The following is a 24,515-nucleotide window of genomic DNA, read 5'->3' on the forward strand; positions in this document are numbered from 1 at the left end:
CACTCCGCTGTTCAGTCCTCCTTTTTATCTGTTGTTGTTGGTTGTCCTTCCGGTGTTCTCTGCGTCTGCGCCGATAGTTGCTAGGGGGTCTTATTCTGCCTTCTGGTGGTCGTCCGGACGAAGGCTCCCGTCCTCTTCCTCAAGGTCTTACAATAGCCTTTACCATATATAGGCACATAGCTACATATAGTTACACATTTGCTTGGTTAGCCTTTCAACATATTAGCTTCTGACAGTTTGTGGTTTAAGCCTTATGACAGTTATTTTGCAATATATTAGCCCGTTATATTCATCTTGCAACATATTAGTTGGTCACATCTATTCTTGCGGTTTTTCTATTATTGGCTTTTCCCCCTTCTATAGTCTTGATGAACAAACTAAGACATTAACTCATTACATAATCCACTTGTGGAATTACCAGCTACTTCGTAGCTGTCGTAGGAGATGAACATGTGGGCGCCACCTGCAATAATCCGTGGTTCTCTGGGCTTTGTATGGGTCCAATCCGGCTAGCTGGAACCCAAGCCCACATGGACCTGCATGGACTGAAGATAAAAGACGAGGAGCGCTCCGCCAGCACGTGGGGACGAGTATCCTGTTTATTGGCTTGTGATGGGACACTGCTGGCCGCAGCGACCACCCAGGTGGCAAAAGAGGCCGGACCTTTATCTGCAGTGGGGTTTTATCCCCCAAGGGAAAGGGGGCAGGGAAAGAGGACCGTGGCCAATGGGATGCCATTGGGGAGGGGCGAGGGGAGGGGTATCCACGGGGCAGACCACCAGGTGTGTAGAAAGGAGTGCACGGGGAGAAACCATGTGATGAGGAAGGGGGAATGATCTACATGACATACCATACTCAGTACAAAATTCTCGTTATCCAGTGCAGAACAACTACTAAATAAACTATTTAGTGCAATACAACCAAGTCCCATCCTCCTTGTCTTCTCCCTTCAACTCTCTGTTTATGCTTTTTGGGCCTGAGCCTGTAACAGTTGTCCTTGTATTCTTAGGCTGGAAAAGGGTCGTTTTGTCTAACTACCATGTGAAGAGAACTTACGAACAATTAATACAAAGTTCAGAGTTACACACCAAGGCAGTATAGAATCTGAAAAATATGAAAGCTAAAACTTAGGGCATCACCCCCATGTCACTCTCCATGTCTGTGTCCTCCCATGTCCCCAGCTCTTTCCATGTCCCGCCTTGTCCCCACCCATGTCATTGTCCTCCCATGCCCCCATCCATGCCTTAGTTCAATGTCTTTATTTTTACAACAGTTTCAGGAGTTTCAAAGGGATGAACAGAAAGGAAATGAAAATCAAGGCCAAACCAAAATTATTTACATGTCCCTGCCAGCAGAGCATCCATGTGCTTGGGTGGGTGGGAAGAACCTTTTTTGGACGGGTTTCCATCCCACTGTCTCCAAAATCAGGGGTTTTTCCCCAGTCTGTCCTCATTTGGCTGTGAAAGACAGTTGTGGGCCATGGAGAAATAAAACAATGGATTTATGTTGGAGAAGACCTGCAAGGCTATCCAGTATTGCTCAATGCCACTAGATGATGAAAAAGGTAAGATTTTTCTGCAGTCAGAAGTTGACCAATCTGCTCTCCACAAGGGATTTCTGATGTTGGGCTGTGGATGTGTGCAGGTGCCCATTGGGAGCCAGGAGAAAGTGGAACCCGCAGGCAGCTGTCTTCCCAACATGGATCACCGCACCATGGATCACCGGGGCTCTGCCCTCCAGGGGTCACTGGGGATCATCCAGGGTGGATCCTCATGTGAGGGATGGAGCTGGAGCAGCACAGGAAGCTATTCCTGCCCTGAGGGCACTTGCAGGGCTGCCCTTAGTGCTGGCTCCATTGGTGTTGGGTGAAGTGAGAGCTCTGTGAGAAGCTCTTCCCACACTCAGGACACTCGTAGGGCCTCTCCCTGGTGTGGATGTGCCGGTGTTTGATGAGGGTGCAATTACGGTTGAATCCCTTCCCACGTTCAGGGCAGAGAAAGGGCCTCTCATCTGTGTGAATCCGCTGATTCCTGACGAGAGTGGAGCTGATCTGAAATCTCTTCCTGCATTTATCACAGGGCCTCATAGGGCCTTTCCCCTGTGTGGATTCTCTGGTGGACAATCAGCACGGAGTGCTTGAAGAAGCTCTTCCCACACAGCCCACACTCGTAGGGCCGTTCCCCAGTGTGGATTCTCATGTGGCGGATCAGGGAAGATCTCAGGGAGAAGCTCTTTCCTTATTCTGAGACCTTGTGGGGCTTCTCCCCATCCTGAAGCTGCTCATCAACCTCCAGCTCTGAGCTTCGGACACCTCCCCGGACAAGGGTTGGTCTTTCCTCCTCAGATCCCTGTGATCTGCGTTTGCAGCCCCTCCTCGTGCGGGTTCTCCACGACTTTTCCTCCCCATTGGATTCCTGCACTGTGGAGCTGCTCAAAACAGCCTCTTCCACGAGGTTCTGCTGTGGGGATTTGTCCTCCCTGCTCTCCATGCTCAGCTCCTGGTCTGGGGGAGGAAGGACAAGGAGAGGATGGGATTTGCCTCCATGCCACAGGGAAGGTCAAGGAGATGCCCCCAGTGCGTCCCCAGCAGGACAGCTTTGGCAGCAGGGTTGTCCTGCAGCCGGGAGCCGTGCTGGGCTGGGAGATGGAGGAGGAGAGAGGGGGAAAGGGGCACTGATTTCCTCCTCACCTGCCTGGGGCTCCTGGGCCATCTTCGTCTTCCTCGCAGCCTCCTCCTGCATCAGGCCAAAGTTTTAGAATGGGAAATCCTGGTTTTGGGGAAAACAAGGGCTGAACGCGTTGGGTTTGATGGTCCCGCTGCCCATATGCAGCTGGACAAGTCAGCGCCCCTTTCAGCCTCGGAGGACCCGGAATCCACTCATGCCCAGCCTCCCCCACCCCTCCAGGCTGCCGGAGGTCCACCAGCTCCAGGATCGCCCCTTTGTGCTCTCTCCGCTTTGGAGCTTCTGAGTTCCCCCTTGGCTCTCCCGGGATCCCCAAACCCAAGATCGCGCCTGCGTGTGGGATCTCAGCACATCGTTCCCAATGTCCAGAGATGCCAGGAGAACCCTTGGGGGTCTCGAAAATCCTGGAATGTTGCCAGAAGTGTCTGGTGGCTTGATTTTGATCCATCCACAGAAATAACAAGAGTTTGAGGACAAGAGAATCACTTTAGAGTAAAAGGTGTAAAAGGGACACATTTAGAGGGTGAAATATAGATTTTAAGGTTTTTGGGTACAGGGGGGTTATGGAGACAAGATGGAGGGATCAGGGCGTGTCTTGTCCTTCTTCTTCCTTCTTCTTGTCCTCCATCTCCTGTGGTGATGTTGGCATTTGGGGATTGGTTTATGGTGAAGGTGCACTTGCCAACATGGGTGAAAAGCATTGGGAAATAAAGGTAAATATTATGTACGTAGATATTAGTATAAAAAGACATGACCGCCCCGTGGGTGGTCAGAGAGTGCCTGTGACTGCTTGCAGATCAGACCTCTGTTGGGCAGACAGAAAATTTTGTAGATAAGAAATAATAAACAACCTGAAGACCGAAAAGCTGAAGAGTCCAGACTCATCCTTTAAAACGCGTGCCACCCAAGAACCACACTACCCGTGTCGGGGCAGAGACAGACAGCCGAACCCGACACCTGCGCCCACCAGTACCAGGCAATTGCCAAGTGGGACCCTCAAGATCCCTCAAGATCCCTCCAGGGGCATTTGTGGCTCTGCTCTGGGGTCCTGGAAGATCCAAACATCTCCTGCCCCACAAAAAAACCCTCCCAGAGACCCCCCAATGGATTTGGGGCGAGCTCCCCCATCCCGCTCACCTGTGGGTTCCGGAGGGGGTCATGCTGACGGAGCCGGGGGAGCTGCAGCCTGCACGGGCAGGCAGGGGAACCACTTGGTGCTGCTGCTGCTGCTGCTCATATTCCTCCCGTTCCTGCTCTTCGTCCCACTCCTCCACTCCCAGCTGAGCCCAGGCAGTGCCGACACCCAAATGCAGCTGCGCTCTGCCCTAGGGGGGGGTTCCCAAAGCGGCCCCAGCCTGCGCGGCACTGGGAGTGATACTGGGAACACTGGGTGGGATCCTGAGAGCAGCGGGAAGGAATCGGGAGTGCTTTCCCTGCCGGTCCCACTCTTACTGGGAGCACTGGGAGGGAACTGGGAGCAAGCAGCACCCGGAGGCGGCTGCAGCCAGTGCTGGCTGCGGCCAAACTGAAGGGCGTGGTGATGCAAATACAGGAGCGATTGCGCACTGGGATTGGTTGACGGGAGCAGGGCGGTGTTTCCCTGGTCACTGGGGGCTGGAGGGGCTGGAATGATGGCAGCGGCATCCGGAGAGAGGGGACGGGGAGCGGGAATGGGGACTGGGAGCGGGAATGGGAATATGGGACCAGGACAGGGAATATGGAAACCCCAACTGGAGAGAGAATATGAGATGGAGATTAGGAAGATGAGACCGGGATCGCAAACAGAAATACGGGAATGGGACTGGGAACATAGAAATGGAAATAGGGGAACGGAAGTGCAACCAGCAGTGGGACCGGGAATATGAGAACGGAACAGGATAGGGAGTATGGGCCTGGGAATATGGGAACGGCAACCAGACAAATACTGGACCGGGACGGGGAATGAGATTGGGAATGGGATCCAGACTGGGATGGGAGCAGGACGGGACAAGGAGTGCAGTAACATGGGAACGGGTGGGGAGCAAGGGGAGTGACAGCAGGGATAGGGGGACTGTGGACCGGGGACGTGGGGAACCAGGACAGGGAGTCATGGGGTCAGTTCCAGGGCAGGGGAGCCTTGATCAGCTGCCCAAGAAACTCTGCCATCGTTTCCCACTGCGGCCAAAGTCACTCAGCCTTGGGTGCCCAAAGCCCAAGTCCCACCCAGGAACCCTCAACTCCCTGGAACGTAGCAGCCCCCACATCCCCTGGAAGATCTCCACATGTCCCCATCCTTGTCTTAGTTCAATGTTTTTATTTTGATCCTGGTTTGTGGTATTTTGAAAAGACAGAGAGAAATGAAAAGATAGTCAAGGCCACATGGAGCCATTAAGAGGTGGAGCCCCCAGCCAGGTGTCTTCCCAACACAGAATACCAGCACCACAGATCACTGGGGCTCTGCCCACTGGGCAGCATGCAGCACAAATACTGCCATGGGGTATGGAACTGTAGCAGTGCACACTTGGGGAACTGTAGCCGTGCACACTTGGGGCACACTTGGGGCACTCACAGGGCTTTCATAGTGGTGCCTCCATTCGTGTTGGGTCAAGGCTGACCTCTGGCTGAAGGTCTTCCCACACTGGGGACATTTGTAGGGCCTCTCCCCCGTGTGGATGCGCTGGTGGGTGACCAGGGTGGAGTTGTGCTTGAAGCCCTTCCCGCAGTCAGGGCAGCGGAAAGGCCTCTCATCCGTGTGAATCCGCTGATGTACGAGGACATCTGAGCTGCTTTGAAACCTCTTCCCACACTCCCCACACTCATAGGGCCGCTCCCCGGTGTGGCTCCTCTGGTGGATCATCAGGTGATGGCTCCGGCTGTAGGTCTTGCCACAGTCGGGACACTCGTAAGGCCGTTCCCCAGTGTGGATCCTCTGGTGAAGCATCAGTTCAGAGCTCTGGCTGAATCTCTTCCCACACTGCCCACACTCATAGGGCCTCTCGCCGGTGTGGGTCCTCTTGTGGACAATCAGGTTCGACTTCTGGGTGAATCTCTTCCCACACTCGGAACACTCGTAGGGCCTCTCCCCGGTGTGGATGCGCCGGTGCCTGACAAGGTCGGGGTTATATTTGAAGCCCTTCATGCAGTCGGGGCAGCGGAAGGGCCTCTCATCTGTGTGAACCCGCTCGTGTGTGAGGAGATGGGAGCTTGTCTGAAACCTCTTCCCACATTTGGGACACTCATAGGGCCTCTCATTTGTGTGTGTGCGCTGATGCTTCAGAAGAGTGGAGCTTCTCTGAAAGCTCTTCCCACATTGCCCACACTCATAGGGCCGTTCCCCCGTGTGGCTCCTCTGGTGGTTGATCAGGTCAAAGTTGTCTCTGCAGCTCTTCCCACACTCCCCACACTCATAGGGCCTTTGTCCAGTGTGGATCCTTTGGTGGCGGATCAGGGCTGAGCTTCGGCTGAAGCACTTCCCACATTCCCCACACCTGTAGGGCTTCTCCCCATTGCAAAGCTGCTCATCAACCCCCAGCACTGAGCTCTGGCTGCCATCCTGTCCCGGGGTGGGTCTTTCCTCCTCTGACCTCCCTGGGCTACATTTGCAGCCCCTCCTTGTGCGGGATCTCTGGGGCTTTCCCTCCCAATTGGATTCCTGCACTGTGGAGCCGCTCAAAACAGCCTCATACCCGAGGTTCTGCTGTGGTGACTCAGCCTCCCTGCTCTCCATCCTCAGCTCCTGGTCTGGGGGAGGAAGGACAGGGAGAGGATGGGATTTGCCTCCGTGCCACAGGGAAGGGCAAAGAGATGCCCCCAGTGCATCCCCAGCAGGACAGCTTTGGCAGCAGGGTTGTCCTGCAGCCGGGGGCTGTGCTGGGCTGGGAGATGGAGCAGGAGAGATGGGGAAAGGGGCACTGACTTCCTCCTCACCTGCCTGGGGCTCCCGGGCCATCTTCCTCTTCCTTATAGCCTCCTCTTGCGGCATCGGGCCAAGGTTTGGGAATGGGAAATCCTGGTTTGGGGGAAAACAAGGGCTGAGCGCGTTGGGTTTCATGGTCCCGCTGCCTGTCTTGGTTTGAAAAACAGCTGTCTGCTAAGGAAGGCAGAGCTTCCCTTAAAATTGAAAATGTAAACCCCCTCCCTCCAAATTACTATAATTTTGAAATTAAGGGGCTCTCAGGTAAAGATATGGAAATAGGAAAAACAGATCTTTGCTAGAAAAATAAAATAAAAATGCAGTACTACAAAAAAAGCCACTGACAGAGTCAGAATCCAACCTGACACCCTGTTAGTCAGGGTGTTTGTTGCACTCCAATTAAATGGTGGCTGCTCTCCTCCTGGTGTGACAGATGTGGTTCTGTTGAAGCAGTGATCCTGCAGAAGGGTGTAGTTTTCCTCCAAAGGTCCAGTGGTGGTGTAGATAGGTCTGGTCTTCCTCGGTGAATCCAGTGGAGAAGAAAAGCTGCTCCTCTGGGAATCCAGTGGGAAAAGCCTGACTGTGGTGTTCCAAATCTCTGATTATATGCAGGTAGGGATGCTTGGCTCCTCCCCCTGGGTGGGGCATCTCACAATGGGATGATGTAATTTTATCAGTCATGCAGTGAGGCTCAATGGCCCATTAACAGAAGATATCTCCCTGAAAGGGAGGATTGTCAATGGGGCTTAATGGCCCGTTAACAGAAGATATCTCCTTGGAGGGGTTGTGGAAGAGATAAAGAAAACTGCCCAGTTAACAGAAGATAACTGCCCCACCTCTACCAGATGGCAATAGAATACACACCCCCACCCACATCTTGCATTTCCAACCTCAGACACTCTCCATTGCTCTCAGTAGCCCAAAGTGTGATCCCAGTTGCTCCCTTTTAACAGCAGTATGATCCCAGTAACCTCCAGTACGATCCAAGTCATGTACCACCATTCCCAGTATGGTCCAAGTATAATCCTAGTTGCTTCCAATCCATCCCAGTATGGTCCCAGCTGCCCTCCAGCTACATCAACACAATCAGTCCCAGTATGATGTCATTTGCTCCCAGCATGCTCCCAGTTGCTCACAGCAGCTCCCACTCACTCTCAGAATGATCCCAGCCATTCCCAGTATATCCCATTAGCCCCCAATATGGTCTCAATTGGCCCGGCAGGTTCCTACTGACTTCCAAAATGATCCCTGGATGATCCCAGTACAGCCCAGTTCCTCCCAGCCATGCCACTCCGGGCATCCCCCAGCCCTCTCTGTGTTCCCCCTTCCCAGATCGCCCGACAGGAGCCCCAGGGGCTGGAAGGCCTCAAACAGGGTCCCCAACAAGCCCCAGTGTGGATCTGCAGCCCCCAGGTTTCCCAGTTTGCCTCTCCTTCTCCCCGGGCCGGTTTCCCCCAGCCCCAGCGGGTGGGAGCAGCCGAGAGCCCCGCGCTGCCCATCCCGACCTGTCCCGGCTCCATCCCCGCTCCTGCCGCGGGCTGCGAGGGCTGCGGGACCGGGGCAGGAGGAATGGGATGGTGGAGCGGGGAGGGAGAAGCAGCGGGAAACGGGCTGGAGGGAACAAGAGAAGGAGGATGAGGAGGAGGCATGGAGGAGGAGTGGGAGGAAGAGCTGGGATAGAGGAGGAGGAGCGGGAAGTGGAATTGGAGGGACCACACGCACCAGCCCTTGCTGTGTCCGCAGCCCTCCCGGCCCCTGGGGCATTTCCCCCCCATATCTCAGGTGACCGCAGACGGGGAGCTCACCCAAATATCCTGGGGGCTCTGTGGGAGGGTATTTTTAGGGGGGCTGGGGGAGTTTTAGAGCTCAAAGGACTCCAAAGCGAAGCCCCAAATGGCCTTTGGGGAGATTTTGGGGGTGTCCCGGGGGGTTGTTTTATCGTGGGGAAGGGCAGGAGAGGGGAGAACACTGGGACACCGAAGTGTGCAGCTCAGAGAGAGGAGACCGCCAGGATTCAGCCCGGAGAGGGGAACACCCTGGCGAGGGGGAAGCCCTGGAGCTCCCCACAGCCTGGAGCAGAGTCAGGGGAAACGGGAGCGCTGGGACTCCAAGAGCCCCGCAATCGCTAAGGGGGAGCCCAGAGAGGGGGAGCCGGGGAACCCCCGGGGGCTGCGGGGAAGCCCCAGCAGCACAGAGAAGGGGGAGCCCCAGAGGCCCAAGGTCAGAAGAGCCGAGAGGGGGGATCCTGGGGATTCCTGGGACAGCCTGGAGAGGGTGGGGACTCTGGAGAGGAGAACCCTCAATAGAGGCAGAATCCCCAGAAGTCCAAAGTGGAGAGACCAGAGAGGGGCAATTCATGGGGAGCTCTTTTTTGCAATAATCATGAGACATTCAAGTCTTGGAAGGCTTAGTGATGGTATTTCTGAGGATTTTACCAACTCAATTTTTGTGGTCTGGAGGTTTTTTTGGGCAGAATCTTGGTGGTCTGGAGATTTTTATGGACACAAAATGTCTAGTGACTTCTAGAGATGGGTAGGGGCAGGTGTAATGCCCATCAAAATGCTCTCATACCTTGTTTTTCTCTTGGAAATAGGATTTCTCATTTCCAAACCTCAGCCGAGTCTCTGGGCCCTGTCTCTGGGAACACCAACTGTTGATTAATTTTATCAGTCATCCAGTGAGGCTCAATGGCCCATTAACAGAAAATATCTCCCTGAAAGGGAGGATTGTCAATGGGGCTCAATGGCCCATTGACAGAAGATATCTCCCTGGAGGGATGATGGGTTGTGGAAGAGATAAAAATAAACTGCCCCACCTGGTTTTAACAGCTTGCCCATTAATAGAGAATATCTGCCCTGGAGTTAGGAGGGATGGATCATGGAAGGGATAAAGAACACTGCTCCACCTGGTTTCAACAGATGGTGATAAAATACATACTGCTGGTTACATCTTGCATTGCAACATAAGACAAGATGGACATGGACCAGGGGTTGATGCCAGGCACGGTGGACACCAGGACAGAGGTGACACAGAGACACTGGGGACATGGACCAGAGGGTGACAGCAGGCAGCAGGGACACCGTATCGAGGTGACACCAGCGGGTGTTCCCAGAGACAGGGTCCACAGACTGCGCTGAAGTTTGGATATGAGAAATCCTACTTCCAAGAGAAAACAGGCCTCTGGGGCTCCCCCTTCTCTGTGCTGCTGGGGCTTCCCCGCAGCCCCCGGGGGTTCCCTGGCTCCCCCTCTCTGGGCTCCCCCTTAGCAAGGTCGGGGCTCTTGGGGTCCCAGCGCTCCCGTTTCCCCTGACTCTGCTCCAGGCTGTGGGGAGCTCCAGGGATTCCCCCTCGCCAGGGTGTTCCCCTCTCCGGGCTGAATCCTGGCGGTCTCCTCTCTCTGGGCTGCACACTTCGGTGTCCCAGTGTTCTCCCCTCTCCTGCCCTTCCCCATGGAAAAACAACCCCCCGGGACACCCCCAAAATCTCCCCAAAGGCCATTTGGGGCTTCGCTTTGGAGTCCTTTGAGCTCTAAAACTCCCCCAGCCCCCCTAAAAATACCCTCCCACAGAGCCCCCAGGATATTTGGGTGAGCTCCCCGTCTGCGGTCACCTGAGATATGGGGGGGAAATGCCCCAGGGGCCGGGAGGGCTGCGGACACAGCAAGGGCTGGAGTGTGTGGTCCCTCCAGTGCCACTTCCCGCTCCTCCTCCTCTATCCCAGCTCTTCCTCCCACTCCTCCTCCACACCTCCTTCTCCTTCTCTTGTTCCCTCCAGCCCTTGTCCCGCTGCTTCTCCCTCCCCGCTCCACCATCCCATTCCTCCTGCCCCGGTCCCGCAGCCCTCGCAGCCCGCGGCAGGAGCGGGGATGGAGCCGGGACAGGTCGGGATGGGCAGCGCGGGGCTCTCGGCTGCTCCCACCCGCTGGGGGCTGGGGGAAACCGGCCCGAGGAGAAGGAGAGGCAAACTGGGAAAACTGGGGGCTGCAGATCCACACAGGGGCTTGTTGGGGACCCTGCTTGAGGCCTTCCAGCCCCTGGGGCTCCTGTTGGGCGATCTGGGAAGGGGGAACACAGAGAGGGCTGGGGGATGCCCGGAGTGGCATGGCTGGGAGGAACTGGGCTGTACTGGGATCATCCAGGGATCATTTTGGAAGTCAGTAGGAACCTGCCGGGCCAATTGAGACCATATTGGGGGCTAATGGGATATACTGGGAATGGCTGGGATCATTCTGAGAGTGAGTGGGAGCTGCTGTGAGCAACTGGGAGCATGCTGGGAGCAAATGACATCATACTGGGACTGATTGTGTTGATGTAGCTGGAGGGCAGCTGGGACCATACTGGGATCGATTGGATGCAACTAGGATTATACTTGGACCATACTGGGAATGGTGGTACATGACTTGGATCGTACTGGAGGTTACTGGGATCATACTGCTGTTAAAAGGGAGCAACTGGGATCACACTTTGGGCTACTGAGAGCAATGGAGAGTGTCTGAGGTTGGAAATGCAAGATGTGGGTGGGGGTGTGTATTCTATTGCTATCTGGTAGAGGTGGGGCAGTTATCTTCTGTTAACTGGGCAGTTTTTTCTTTATCTCTTTTTTTCTTTATCTCTTCCACAACCCCTCCAAGGAGATATCTTCTGTTAACGGGCCATTAAGCCCCATTGACAATCCTCCCTTTCAGGGAGATATCTTCCTTTAAGGGGCCATTGAGCCTCACTGCATGACTGATAAAATTACATCATCCCATTGTGAGATGCCCCACCCAGGGGGAGGAGCAAAGCATCCCTACCTGCATATAATCAGAGATTTGGAACACCACAGTCAGGCTTTTCCCACTGGATTCCCAGAGGAGCAGCTTTTCTTCTCCACTGGATTCACCGAGGAAGACCAGACCTATCTACACCACCACTGGACCTTTGGAGGAAAACTACACCCTTCTGCAGGATCACTGCTTCAACAGAACCACATCTGTCACACCAGGAGGAGAGCAGCCACCATTTAATTGGAGTGCAACAAACGCCCTGACTAACAGGGTGTCAGGTTGGATTCTGACTCTGTCAGTGGTTTTTTTTTGTAGTACTGCATTTTTATTTTATTTTTCCTAGCAAAGAACTGTTATTCCTATTTCCATATCTTTCCCTGAGTGCCCCTTAATTTCAAAATTATAGTAATTTGGAGGGAGGGGGTTTACATTTTCAATTTTAAGGGAAGCTCTGCCTTCCTTAGCAGACACCTGTTTTTCAAACCAAGACAGGCAGCGGGACCATCAAACCCAACGCGCTCAGCCCTTGTTTTCCCCCAAACCAGGATTTCCCATTCCCAAACCTTGGCCCGATGCAGGAGAAGGAGGCCATGAGGAAGAGGAAGATGGCCTGGGAGGCCCAGGCAGGTGAGGAGGAAGTCAGTGCCCCTTTCCCCCTCTCTCCTGCTCCATCTCCCAGCCCAGCACAGCCCCCGGCTGCAGGACAACCCTGCTGCCAAAGCTGTCCCGCTGGGGACGCACTGGGGGGATCTCCTTGCCCTTCCCTGTGGCACGGAGGCAAATCCCATCCTCTCCCTGTCCTTCCTCCCCAAGACCAGGAGCTGAGGATGGAGAGCAGGGAGGCTGAGTCACCACAGCAGAACCTCGTGGAAGAGGCCGTTTTGAGTGGCTCCACAGCACAGGAATCCAATTGGGAGGAAAAACCTCGGAGATCCCTCACGAGGAGGGGCTGCAAACGCAGATCACGGGGATCTGAGGAGGAAAGACCCACCCTGGGCCGGGGAGGTGGCCAGAGCTCAGAGCTGAGGGTCCATGAGCAGCTTCAGTGTAAGGAGAAACCCCACAAGTGCTTGAAATGTGGGAAGAGCTTCAGCCAGAGATTCAACTTGACTGTCCACCTGAGAATCCACATGGTGGAGAGGCCCTATATATGTGAGGAGTGTGGGAAGAGCTTCAGCCAGAGATTCAACTTGACTGTCCACCTGAGGAGCCACACCGAGGAGAGGTCCTACAAGTGTGAGGAGCGTGGGAATAGCTTCAGCCAGAGATCCAGCTTGACTCTTCACCTGAGGAGCCACACAGAGGAGAGGCCTTACAAGTGTGGGGAGTGTGAGAAGAGCTTCAGCCAGACATGCCACCTGATTGTCCACATGAGGAGGCACACCGGGGAGAGGCCCTACCAGTGTGATAAATGCAGAAAGGGGTTTCAGACCAGCTCTGATCTCCTCAGGCACCAGTGCACTCACACAGAGGAGAGACCCTTCCTCTGCCCTGACTGTGGGAAAGGCTTCAAGCACAACTCCTCCCTTGTCAGCCACCAGCGCATCCACACCCGGGAGAGGCCCTATGAGTGTCCTGAGTGTGGGAAGAGATTTACCCAGAAGTCGAACCTGATTGTCCACAAGAGGATCCACACTGGCGAGAGGCCCTATGAGTGTGGGCAGTGTGGGAAGAGCTTCTGCCAGCGCTCCCACCTGATCTACCACCTGAGGAGCCACACAGGGGAGAAGCTCTATGAATGTGATCAATGCAGGAAGAGGTTTCAGAGCAGCTCTCATCTTGTCAGGCACCAGCGGATTCACACGGAGGAGCGGCCCTTTTGCTGCCCTGACTGCGGGAAGGGCTTCAGGGACAGCTCCACCATCGTGACCCACCGGCGCATCCACACCGGGGAGAGGCCCTATGAGTGTCCAGAGTGTGGGAAGAGCTTCTCACAGAGCTCTATCTTGAGCAGACACCAGCAGAGCCAGCACTAAGGAAGCCCTGCGAGTGCCCTGCATGCAGGGAGAGTTTCCTGTGCTCCTCCAGCTCCATCCCCCATGGGATCCACACTGGATGATCCCCAGTGAGTGCCGGTGGGCAGAGCCCTGGTGACCCATGGTGCCGGTGATCCATGTTGGGAAGACACCTGGCTGGAGGGCTCCACATCCTCCTGGCTCCCCATGGGCACCTGCACACATCCACAGACTAACATCAGAAATCCATTATGGAAGGCAGATTTGTTGACATCTGACCTCAGAAAAATCAAGCAACAATTGATGACCTTGGAGGTCGTTTCCTACATAAATCCATCCTTTTAATTCTGTCTGGCCCACGGGCATCTTCCACAGCCAAAGGGGGACAGACTGGGGCAAACCCCATGATTTTGGAGACGATGGGGTAGAAGTCCATCCAGTAATGTTTCTTCCCACCAACCCAAGCATGTGCATACTCTGTTTGCAGGAGACATAAATCCTTTTGTTTTGATTGTGAAATGAAAATGTTTCCCTTTGAAAGCCCAGAAACTGGGGTAGAAATAAAGGTGTTGAACCAAGGCATAGATGGTGACCTGTGGGGGACAATGATATGGATGGGGACATGGGGGGAAATGGCCATGGATGGGGATGTGGGGAACACGGATGGGGACACCAACTGGGACATCATCAATGCCACCACCTGTGCCACCACAGTGCCACCAGTACTGTCATCTCAGCCATGGCCAAGCGCTGTCCAATGCAGTTCCTGCCACCCTATCTCCACTGTCACCACTGAGTTGTCCCAGCTGAATGTCATCCCTCTACCAGGGCAGGATGGGAACTTGTTCAGCTGCTGACAAGTGGCCCAGAGGTGAGTGACAGCTCACAGGGTGTCCCAAGGCCATTGTGCTCTGGGGACCCCAAGCACCCCTTGAGACAGGCTGGAGAAAAGGCAAGGGTCAGTGTCACCCACGGGGTCCTGTGGCCCCATGCTCGGTGTCACCAGAGGCGTCCTGCTGGCAGCGTCCCCACAGGTGTGGCAACATTGTGCCCTGATGAATGTCCTGGTGGCATCGTGTTCCCTCCCCTTCATATGTCCCTATCCCCTGCTGTGGCTCCCTGTGACCCCTCTGTGCGTCCCTGTCCTGCCCCATGTGTCCCTGTCTCCCATGTGAGTCCCTGTCCCCATCTCCCCTATGTGTCCCTGTCCACTTCCATGTGTCCCCCTCCCTGCTCCTATGTCTCTGTCCCCTGCCAACCAGCAGGTCCAAATTCTCTGAGGTCCCGGGGCTGCGTCTTTCAGGGTGTCCCTGTGTCCTGCAGGCCCCGTGGCCCTCAAGGTGTCACCGTGTCCCTCAGGATGTTCCCATGGCTGCTCCTGGCACTGAGCATCTGTGCCCATCCTGGCACAGGTAGGGCCATGCCACGACACCTGTGACACCCTGTGACATCCCACGACAAGCACCCTTTGTCCTCTGATTTTGGGTCCATTCACCCTGTTGTGGGTACTTTACCCCTTTTTTGTGTCCGTTCCCCAGTACTTTGCATCCCTTACCCCCAGGTCTGGATAGTTTCTCTTCTTTCTTTCATTTTCTCCCAATTTTGGGCATCCTCCTTGACTTTGGCACATTTTTTGTGCATCTCCCCCTCCAGCCCCCTCCCCACTCCTTAATCCCTCTCAACCCCTATCCCCTTTCCCTCTAGGCATGTCCCTGGATGTGGTCCCAGATGTCTCCCCACAGCTCATCACCATCCTGGACACCCTTGAGTCCCTTGCCGGGGACTGTGCATCTCCTCTTGCAGCAGATCCAAAGCTGGCCCAGCTTCCAGGGGACTCCAGTGGCACTGGAGCTCAGGGTGGGTGGCCTGGTGGGGTTGCTGGGAGGGGGTTTGGGGTCATCTTGTGACTGACCGTGGGTCTTGTCCACTCTGCAGTGAGCAGTGGCCCCAGCCAGAGAGTCTGGTATCTTGGTTTTGAAAGACAGGAGTCTGCTATGGAAGGCAGGAGGCCCCCTGAAATGGAAAATGTAAACCCTCCCCACCCCTCAGAATCGCTATAAATTTTAAATGAAGGGACTCTCAGGCAAAAAGTATGGGAGTAGGAAATAACAGTTCTTTAACAGGGAAGAAAATAAACAATAAAATAAACAATGCAGTGCACTAGAACAACACTGACCGAGTCAGAACTCAACCTGACACCCTGTGGGTCAGGGTGTTGGTAGCAGTCCAATTGGAAATGTGGCTGCAGTCCTCCTGCAGTGTCAGGTGTGGTTCTGTTGGAGCAGGGATCCTGTAGTAAAGGTGTAGTCTTCCTATGAAGATCCGGTGGAAGAAGAGGCAGCTGCTGTTCCTCTGGGAAATTCAGTGGAGAAGTAGTGCAGTTATTCCAGGATGTCCAGATTATATCTGTGTAGCAATGCTTGGCTCCTCCCTCTGGGCGGAGCATCTCACAAGGGGATGCTACAGTTCTTATCAGTCATGCAGTGACATTCAATGGCCTCTTATCAGCAGATGTCCCCTCGGAGGAGTGATTGTGATAATTCAGAGAGAGAGAGATAAGGAAACTGCCCACTTGACAAAAGACAACTGCCATACAGATGGTAATAGAATACATCTTGCCTTGCAATCTGGGACACCTGGGATGGATGGCAGCAGGAGATGTTGGACACTGGTCCAGATGGACACCAGAGCCATGGATTCCAGCTGGATTCTGGTCTGGATAGCCCCTGGTCCTGCACCCTCACAGCCTGCACAGCTCCCGGCCCAGATGGCCACCAGCCTGGCCACACTCTGGCCCACACCGCTGCCTTACCAGCCCATCCCAGTAGCACCATCCCCAAAACCCCCAAAAGTAAACCCAATTGTGGAACACCGCTGCAGGTGGTGCCTGCAGAGCAAGGAGGAAACTGAGGCATGGATTGGGGGGTGACTATGCGGTGATGGAAGGGGACTTCACAACCCACCCTGGAGACCCCAAAATGAGCACCCACCCCCCAAACTGTCATAACAGCCTCCTGGGCCCCCCAGCTGTCACACTGGGGCCACTTCAGCAGTCACTATGACCTTGCAGTCCCTTCGATGGTGACCCACAGTGTCCCCCTGGTGTCACGGCTGCGTCCCTAGTGGGAGAAGTGGCATCAAACCAAGAGGAGGAGGAGGAGGTGAGGGTGTGACTGAAACTCCTGCCTAGTCACATGGAGAAGCTGCGACAGGAACTGGGGCTGAGCAAGGGCGCAGCAGCAGAGGTGCCACGGGGACAGGGGGTGGGACACCTGGACAGTCCCCAAGTCCGCATGGTCCCTTTGGGGGATGCTGAGTCCGGGGCAGTGCGGGGGTTGCAGGGTCACGCAGCATCCTTGGGGTGATGCGGGAAAGGGTGGAAGTAGCCAGCTGGGACCCCAAAAATGTTGTTAACCCTGTGCTGTAGGATGTGGGGCCCCCCCACTTTGGGGCGCTGGAAAGGGTCAAATAGTTGGGTGGCGGTGACAAGAAGCACATGTGCCACCTCGGGGATGGCACAGAGAGAGGGTCCTGTGATGTCACCAAGCCCCCCTCGCTGAGGGGTTACAGCACTGGGTTACACCCCAGGGTTACAAAGGGGAGGGTCAGGGGTGTCTCCAAGGGAAGGGGGGAGCAGGGTGGGGATGGGAAGCATGGTCGGGGAACAACAGAAACGCCTCCGCGCAGTCCCGCCTGCGCCCAGGGTACAGGGGTGACGGGGTATGGGAAATGTATTTGTAGAGAATTCTCAAAGCCTGACAGAAGCCTCACATACAATGCTCCAAATGACAGATCTGAAGACCAGGCTGAGGCTTTGCCTTGGGCTTTGCCTCGGAAAGGAAGGCATTTCCTGCCATCTCCCAAGAGATCACAACCTATTACCCCAGGGGCACGATGTGAGCTGTCAACTTTCAAATTAATATATTTTTTAAAAGACTTTTGCCATGAATGCATTCTCAAAGGAGTTACTAGTACTTCACAACAAAGACAAGACTTTTAATTATAGGCAAGGATGGAAATAGAATTCTTAGACTTTCAGTTTTTCTAGCTGTCATTTCAGCAAATTGTAATGAAGAACTCTTGCTTACAATGCTCCAATGGTAATTCAAGCAGTACCAACAATAGCTATTGATATTGCATTACCAGTGAATATAAGTGAACCAATTGTATGCTGAGAAATGCCTTTTGAGAGTTTTAGCCCAGTGCCTAATGTCCTTTGAATAAAACATGTTGACAATGAACATCCAGAGCTGATGTGCAGTCTAACACACCTTTGTAGAACAGTTTGTATTACTGGTGTGCAAGATGCAGCGGCAGACGTCACTGTGATTTCTCATGCATTTTAGCCGAGCAATTGGAATTTGGGGACACCCATGCATACTCTCAAAAGAATTAGATAAGCTGCCTTGTGTCTATAAAATCAATTCATAATTAGTGTTACCAAAAGAAAGACAGCAACCATCCATCCATTCCTTCATGGTGCAGAAGCCCACCACAGAATGGGGGAGAGATGCGTTGTCCCAGTGGGGAGCGAAGATAGAAGTAGGTTTTTGATAGAAACCACAACAATGCCTACCACACTGAAGTTATCATAGAAAACTAATCAGCCCATTTGGATTTATCAATGGCCTCTTGAACAAAAAATAAAAAAAATAAAAATTGAATGCCCTAAAAAAATTAGTACGTGAACAACTACAAAAAAGCCACATCAAACCTACAAACAGTTCCTAGAATTCTGCAGTTTTTATCATTCATAAGAAGACTTTTGATTCCTAAAGATTGCTTCATGACCTAAAGAAGATCAACGAAATCATAGAACACATAAGACAATTGTAACTAGACTTTATTCTCTTTCAATGATTCCAAGAGACTGGCCTCTTGTTGTCATCAACTTAAAAGATTTTTTTTTAACATTCCACTGCATCTAGAAGATAGTCCTTGATTTACCTTTTCAGTTCCAACCATCAATAGAGAAAAACCAATACAAAAGTATCATTAGACAGTTTTGCAACCATGTACGAAAATCTCATTTACTATTTATTAGTATTTCACAGTGAGAGCTTTGTCTCCAGCCCAACAAAAACACCCATGATCAAGAATTTTACACTACATGAATGACTTACTCATTGCAGCACGAACTCAAATATAAATAGAACAGACTCAAGACAGTGTTATCACTGAAGTTTGAAATGCTAGACTAAAAATTTCAACATCAAAAATACAAGAAATCTCACCCTAGAAATATTTTAGACAGAAGATAACAGAACAAACAGTCAAACCACAAAAAAATGCAACTTAGAACCAATGTCAAAACCATACAAGATTCACAAGGGCTTTTAGGAGAGATCAATTAGGTCAAATCTGTTTTAAGAATTACAAATTATGAGCTTACTACACTTTTTAACCTATTCGGAAGAGACTATAACATCAAATCTTCACGAACTTTGACATCTGAAGCTCAAAAAACCCTTTAAAAGCTTACTAACACTCTTAAAAAAGACAAACACATTGTTGTACTACAGAAAAACCCTTTCCCCTCACACTATTAAGAGAAAACATGCAACTTTATAGTCTCATACTTTGGTGAGACGCTTTTAAGAAAAACCTTTTGTTAATATTAAAGTGAGTTTTTCTTTCTTTCAAGTCTCCAAAACCAGTTTTTAAAATTATAGAGATGACAGCTCAAATTATAATTAGAGCCAGAAGGAGATTACTAACTATGGCAAGCCAAGACTTTGTAATTATCTAACCCTAAAACAATCTTACAATATAAGAAAATGCAAAAACAATGCAAAGAAAGTCCAAGTGGGAACAGCTGAGTTTCAGGAAAAGTCCATGGACTGAAGATGGTCCTCTTTGACATCTCTGAAAGTCCCTTTTGGTCCTGAAACAGGCTTGCAGAATCCTGAAACAACAAATTGCTAAAAAAAAATCCATCTATCGTTATCAAAAATCCATTGAAAGTCATCAAACAATTTCAGACAATTTTTAAATGTGAGCAGCATTTGTGATGAAATACTACATCAACATTTTCCAAATGTTGATGGTATGGATATTTTTTCTAGCCACTGGGAAACATATTTTCTTCAGTAAATACACATTTTCCTGTCAAATTCTAGTTACAAACAAACAAATTTTGCCAGCTCAAACTGCAGAACAGTTTGGCAGAACACCTTGCTTGTTGCCTGACACTTTGCATATCTGTATTACTTTCATTCCATAGAACTAAATGTTTCACTTGGGCAGAGACTTCCAACTAAAAAGGTTAATCAAATATGGGGAACAGATTGCAGGAAAACAGAATGGATGTGTCAGCCATACACAATGAAATTCTGTGTTAAAATCTGCTAGGACTACTGACAGCAGTGTCTCCATCCTTATTCAGTGTAATTTAGCACACATTGGCTATGGTGACTTCAGTGATACAGATGCTTGTATAAAGACCTCATTAAATTTAGGATGTTTAAGGTAACTTTTTGCTGTATGGAAACACCTCCCATAATGGGTTCCAAAAGGATGCTGAGTTTATTGTATTTTGAAAAAGGACACCTCAGAAGTGGAGGTTATGAACACATCATCTGAAAATTATGGGACTTTCTTGCTCCTAAAATAAAAAAAAACCCTCATTTTTACATACTGAGTTTAGAACAAGACATCATTCTACAGTGCCTTGAGTCTAGATTGCAAATAAAAGGAAATGATTTCCCTTGGTGTATATATTTAATAAACCAAACTGTATAAACAGAATTGTTAATGGAGATCCCCAGGCCTGAAGAATTCACAAACAATGAGCTGAACAGAGAATAGTGTTTGAAAGTGACTTTATTTTCCCCTGAAAAAGGTTAGCTGAAGAACACTAACATCACTCTCCATTAATCAGTAGTTTTAAACACCATGGGGAAATGATAGTTGCCTTCCAAGCTCCTGACTTTACAGCTTTCCTGGCATCCTGTGGACTCCTGCTGCAACCATCCCCCACACAGCTTTGCTCAGCTCATAGGAGTTCATTGTTTTATTCTAGCTTATCATATTCATTTTTGTCCACTGTTAATATTGTAGAAATGAACTAGGTGGTCCCTCAGGAGACTGTGCATGCCAGGTTACAGAAAAACCTGTAATATATTTGTACATTAATGCCCCAAATAATGTTTTCTTTTTGTTTTGTTTTTAATTATATTTTATTTTTACTTTATTTTGGTTTATTTTCAAGTGCAATTTTACTGTGCAACCCACTGTGTGATATCCTGGGGTAAGATTGTACATTTTAACTCTCCAGCATCTCTTTTTTCCTTAACAAAGGCAGTCCTTCTGAATCAGGTAGGTTAGTTTATTTTCTTAGCCAAAGGAAAATATTACCTAACTTTTCAGGCAAAAACTACTGCAACTTTGGACTGCAGAAGGTCATTTAATCAGACTTACCTCACAAAGAACACAGATGCCAACTGATAGGAAAATATGCCCTGCAGCTTCTGACAGCCTCTCCTTCACATAAGAACCTAAAGACTCCTTTCCTTCACTATTGTGTCTGCATTTACCCTGTCACATAAAACCAGAGGAAAGAGACACACTCCTTTTTGGGGTTTTTGGCTGGGGGTTTGTTTTTATTTGTTTGTTGGTTTGTTAATGATTTATTATTATTGATAATTTTGTAATGTAAATCTGTTTTTAGTTGGCCTTTACATGCGGAAGGATGTGAGAAGGGATCACAAATGTGATTGCCTGTCACAGTGAAGTCAGTCCCTGTCATCAGTAAGGTCAGGAAATTACTGGGTTTCCACATGTCCAGGGCCATTTGGTAACAGAAAGAGTCCTCTGCCTGCTTATGAAACTCTGTTGCCTGATATTTTGATCTTAACAATTGACATCACATAATGCTGATCCTTCTCTTCCTGTCTGAAGGATCTATTCCCAAGCCCATACAGCCAGTGAGACAGTTATTTTAAGGATGTTGATAGGAATTGTCCCAGGCTCTAAAGGATAGCAGACAGCCTTTGCTAGCTCAGCGCTGTGAGCCATATGCCAAAACTATAAAATTAGACGTTTTTACAGATGTCCAACCGTTGCTCTGTGAGCAAAAAGAGGTTCAATGTTTATGGTACAAGGACATCAAGGTTAAAACACAATTTTAAAGAAATTCTAAAGTTGTACACAAATTAGAAAGATAAAAATATTATAGCGAGGAGACTCACTAAGTTTTCCAAAACAAGCATATGGGAGAAATTACCATGACATAGTGGCTGCAGGCAGTTCAGAAAGTGCTGAGTGTGTTGAATGAGACAAATTTTTCATAAATATAATTTTGAGGAGAATTATGTTTCATTTTCTTGGAAGAAAAGAAAAACATCCATTTTCTACAGTTATTTTCCACCTAATTTCTGCCAAAAATGTGCCCTGGCTACTTACATGTCTCATTTGATGATCTTGATATCATCATGTTGTTGAACTCTTATGTCACTTTTTCCTGATTATGAGGTAGAAGACATCTTTTACAGAAGAAGTGTTTTTTTTCTGTTCAGCCATAGAGAGATTTTAAAGACATTACTTTCTTCTAAGTCTGAGCTGTTGTTAAAGAGGTCTGTCAATAAAGCAATTTTGTAGTGATTCCTACTGGTTTACTGCTGCAGATGGTTTGTGCTCTCGCAATATTTTCAGTCTGGTTTCATCTACTCAAACCCTTTGAAATGCCAAAATGAAACTCTTAGAGCCCAGCTTTTCTATTCCTTACAACTTGAATGTGCTATTGATTCTTTTACAGTTGGGTATCTATTACAGTTATCTTAATAGATATATACATACTAAAAAAAAATTGGTCAATCTTTTTTTTCACCAATCATCTCCACCTACCGAAAGAGGAGAAGGAGAGAAAAAAGAAATAAATCTCATGCAATCTGTGTGTAAAGAAGGGAAAAAACCAAACAAACCCTGTCATACTTTAACCAACAAACTCCAACCCAAATACCATCATATTCCATATTGTTTGATGGAAATAATATTGTCTACTAAACTGAGCTACATTGAGAGTTAATGAGAAGATAGATTTTTATCTAATAATCCAGAATATTTTCCATCAAGATGTGGCAGTCAGTTCTGAATAGATTCTTAACCTATTAGAGAGAATGAATGCTATGGAAGGGAAAGAGAGAGGTCTCTGCATATTGTCACCTGCCTGGAAAATATGCAACCATATATTAAAGATTATCTGCAAAAATCATTCCCACTTCTGTGTTGTGTGCAGGTCATACACAACCTCTCTAGGAATCCAGAAAGAACTAAGTAGGAGGGACTTTGGCATCTTTTGTAAAATGGTTGAAGTTTGAATTCTTTGGACTGAGAGTTTTGGCCAGAGCCTCCGTTTCTAAGCCTCAGGTGAATGAAGAAAAGCTTCCAAACACCCAAAGCAGGATGTTTTTCAGGGACTGCAGGCAGACAGTCCTGCTCCTGTACTTTAATCCTCTATTTCAGCCTTTCTGTTTTTCCTGCAGTTTTACTTACTCACAGAAAAAAACTATAAACAATTCCAGGAGATGTTTGAGGATTCCCATTGAAATAAAAAGTTTTTAAAAACTACAGTTCCAACCTGAAAATTATGTATTTTGTTCTACACACTTTAAATGTATGTAATAAAGAAATGCTAATACTAAATTCCTGACTTCTGTTAAATGGCAGAGATGAATGTTACAAGGTGCCAGTTATCAGAACTCTTAAAAAACCAGTGTCATGGAATGCTTTGGGTTGGAAAGGATCTAAGAGATCAGCAAGTTCCGGGATGGGATGCGATGGGATGCGATGGGATGTGATGGGGCCAGGCCAGCTGCAGGCACTGGCCCTGCGACCCAGCTCCGCCACTCACCGTACTGCAGCACCTGCAACGCCTCCAGCCCTGAAGGCTGATGCGCTGGGGCAGCTGCAGGGCCTTTGCTTTTCTTTGTCTGATTCCTCGCTTGTGGGGAGAGCAGAGCCGCCGGAAGCGCGCCCAGCGTGCAGGCACTGCCCGACAGCGCTGCGGCCGCTGGGACGCTGGCGCCCCTGAGTCCCAGCCACTCCGCTGCCGCTGCTGCTTCATTTGCTTTTAGGCACAGACAAAGCTCACTGCTAGGCCACCATGGTCTCTGCTCCTGCCCTCTTCCTGTCCCTGGGTAGGGATAGAGCATTGCTGTGCTTTCAGGAGGCTCTTGGTGGAAACTTGCGGCATTGCAAGCTCCTTTGCCCTGGCTGGATGCTTGCCCTGGAATCCCTCACAGCTGGCTTCAGAGCACACGCCAGTTGGCTCTTCTAAAACAAGGCTCCTTTTCCCCTTGAGTGTGCTGGGCACGGCCTTGAAGTCCACGCTGCTGTGCAACTGGAGCAGCGGGACAGGGACCTTTGCAGCCTGAGCTGCCCTTGTTCCTCTCTGTCTGTGCACGGAACACAGCGGGGAGGAGAAGGGCAGCAGGGCCCTGCGTGTCCCCGGGCTCAGGTTTTGCGCTGCTTCAGCTCCACAGAGACGTGGGTCAAGTGAAAAAGCCAACCAGTTTATTAGGGAAAAGCAAAACCAAGGGGTCAGCTGGGAGGTAAAAAAGGGCATGGGCAGAGCCTGAGGGCGGCAGGGAAGGAGCTGCCAACAGGGAGGGAGCTGGCAAGAGCTGCTGGAGCTTGGCACAGGCTCAGCTGTGAGCAGCCAGAGCTGTGCCTGGAGCTGCAGCTGGTCCCTTCTGCCCTGCAGGTGGTCCCATCTTGGATGGGAACTGGAAATCTCTGAGGGAGGCCGCTCCAGGTGATGCAGGAGACAAAGGAAGTTCTGCAGATCTTCTTTGGAATTTCATGGGAATCCATATGCTGATGCAAGATGGGCTCTCATCTTCCCTGAGGGCTTGACGAGCTGGAAGAGAGAGGAACAGAGCCACGGTCAGAGGCCAGATTGAGGGAATCCAAGGAAAGCCTCCTGCCAGGGCCATCTTGCCATGGCCAGGAGGGAGCGGGAGACAAAGGCCAGAGAGCGGGGAGGCAGCTCAGCCAGGCAGCGCTGGCCATCAGGCTCACCTCCAGCAAGAAGGCCACAGCAGGCAGATGCCAGCGGGGCTGCTTCCCCACCAGCAGGCTGAGCAGGTGCGAGGCCATGTGGGGACACAAGGGGCTCAAGCCAGAGCGCATCTCCCTGGCAGGGGAAAAAGGCACCAAGGCCCTGAGCCGGGCGGGCAAACCTCTCCCAGGAGTGACTCCAGGAGGTCCCATCTTTCCCC

The 24,515-nt window shown here is 50.7% G+C and overlaps 1 protein-coding gene, 1 long non-coding RNA gene and 1 pseudogene across 2 annotated transcripts in view; 1 reads left to right on the forward strand and 2 right to left on the reverse strand.

Annotated features, from left to right (window-relative positions):
- The window catches only part of LOC136569926 (zinc finger protein 850-like), a 116,760-nt gene that overhangs the window by 30,204 nt on the left and 62,041 nt on the right, over positions 1-24,515 (forward strand). Inside the window, exon 5 of the mRNA XM_066570279.1 lies at positions 12,603-13,281. Within this exon, the coding sequence (XP_066426376.1) occupies positions 12,603-13,281 (679 nt within the window). The remainder of the gene's footprint in view (positions 1-12,602; positions 13,282-24,515) is intronic.
- Positions 1,841-6,645, reverse strand: LOC136570300 (zinc finger protein 271-like; annotated as a pseudogene).
- On the reverse strand, positions 18,300-22,135 carry LOC136569935 (uncharacterized). Its single transcript, XR_010785492.1, has 2 exons — positions 21,700-22,135; positions 18,300-19,217 (listed from the first exon to the last, which is right to left on the reverse strand). It is a non-coding gene; the product is annotated as an uncharacterized lncRNA (long non-coding RNA).

Source organism: Molothrus aeneus, unplaced genomic scaffold (assembly GCF_037042795.1).
Source record: "Molothrus aeneus isolate 106 unplaced genomic scaffold, BPBGC_Maene_1.0 scaffold_30, whole genome shotgun sequence".
Classification (NCBI taxonomy): domain Eukaryota; kingdom Metazoa; phylum Chordata; class Aves; order Passeriformes; family Icteridae; genus Molothrus; species Molothrus aeneus.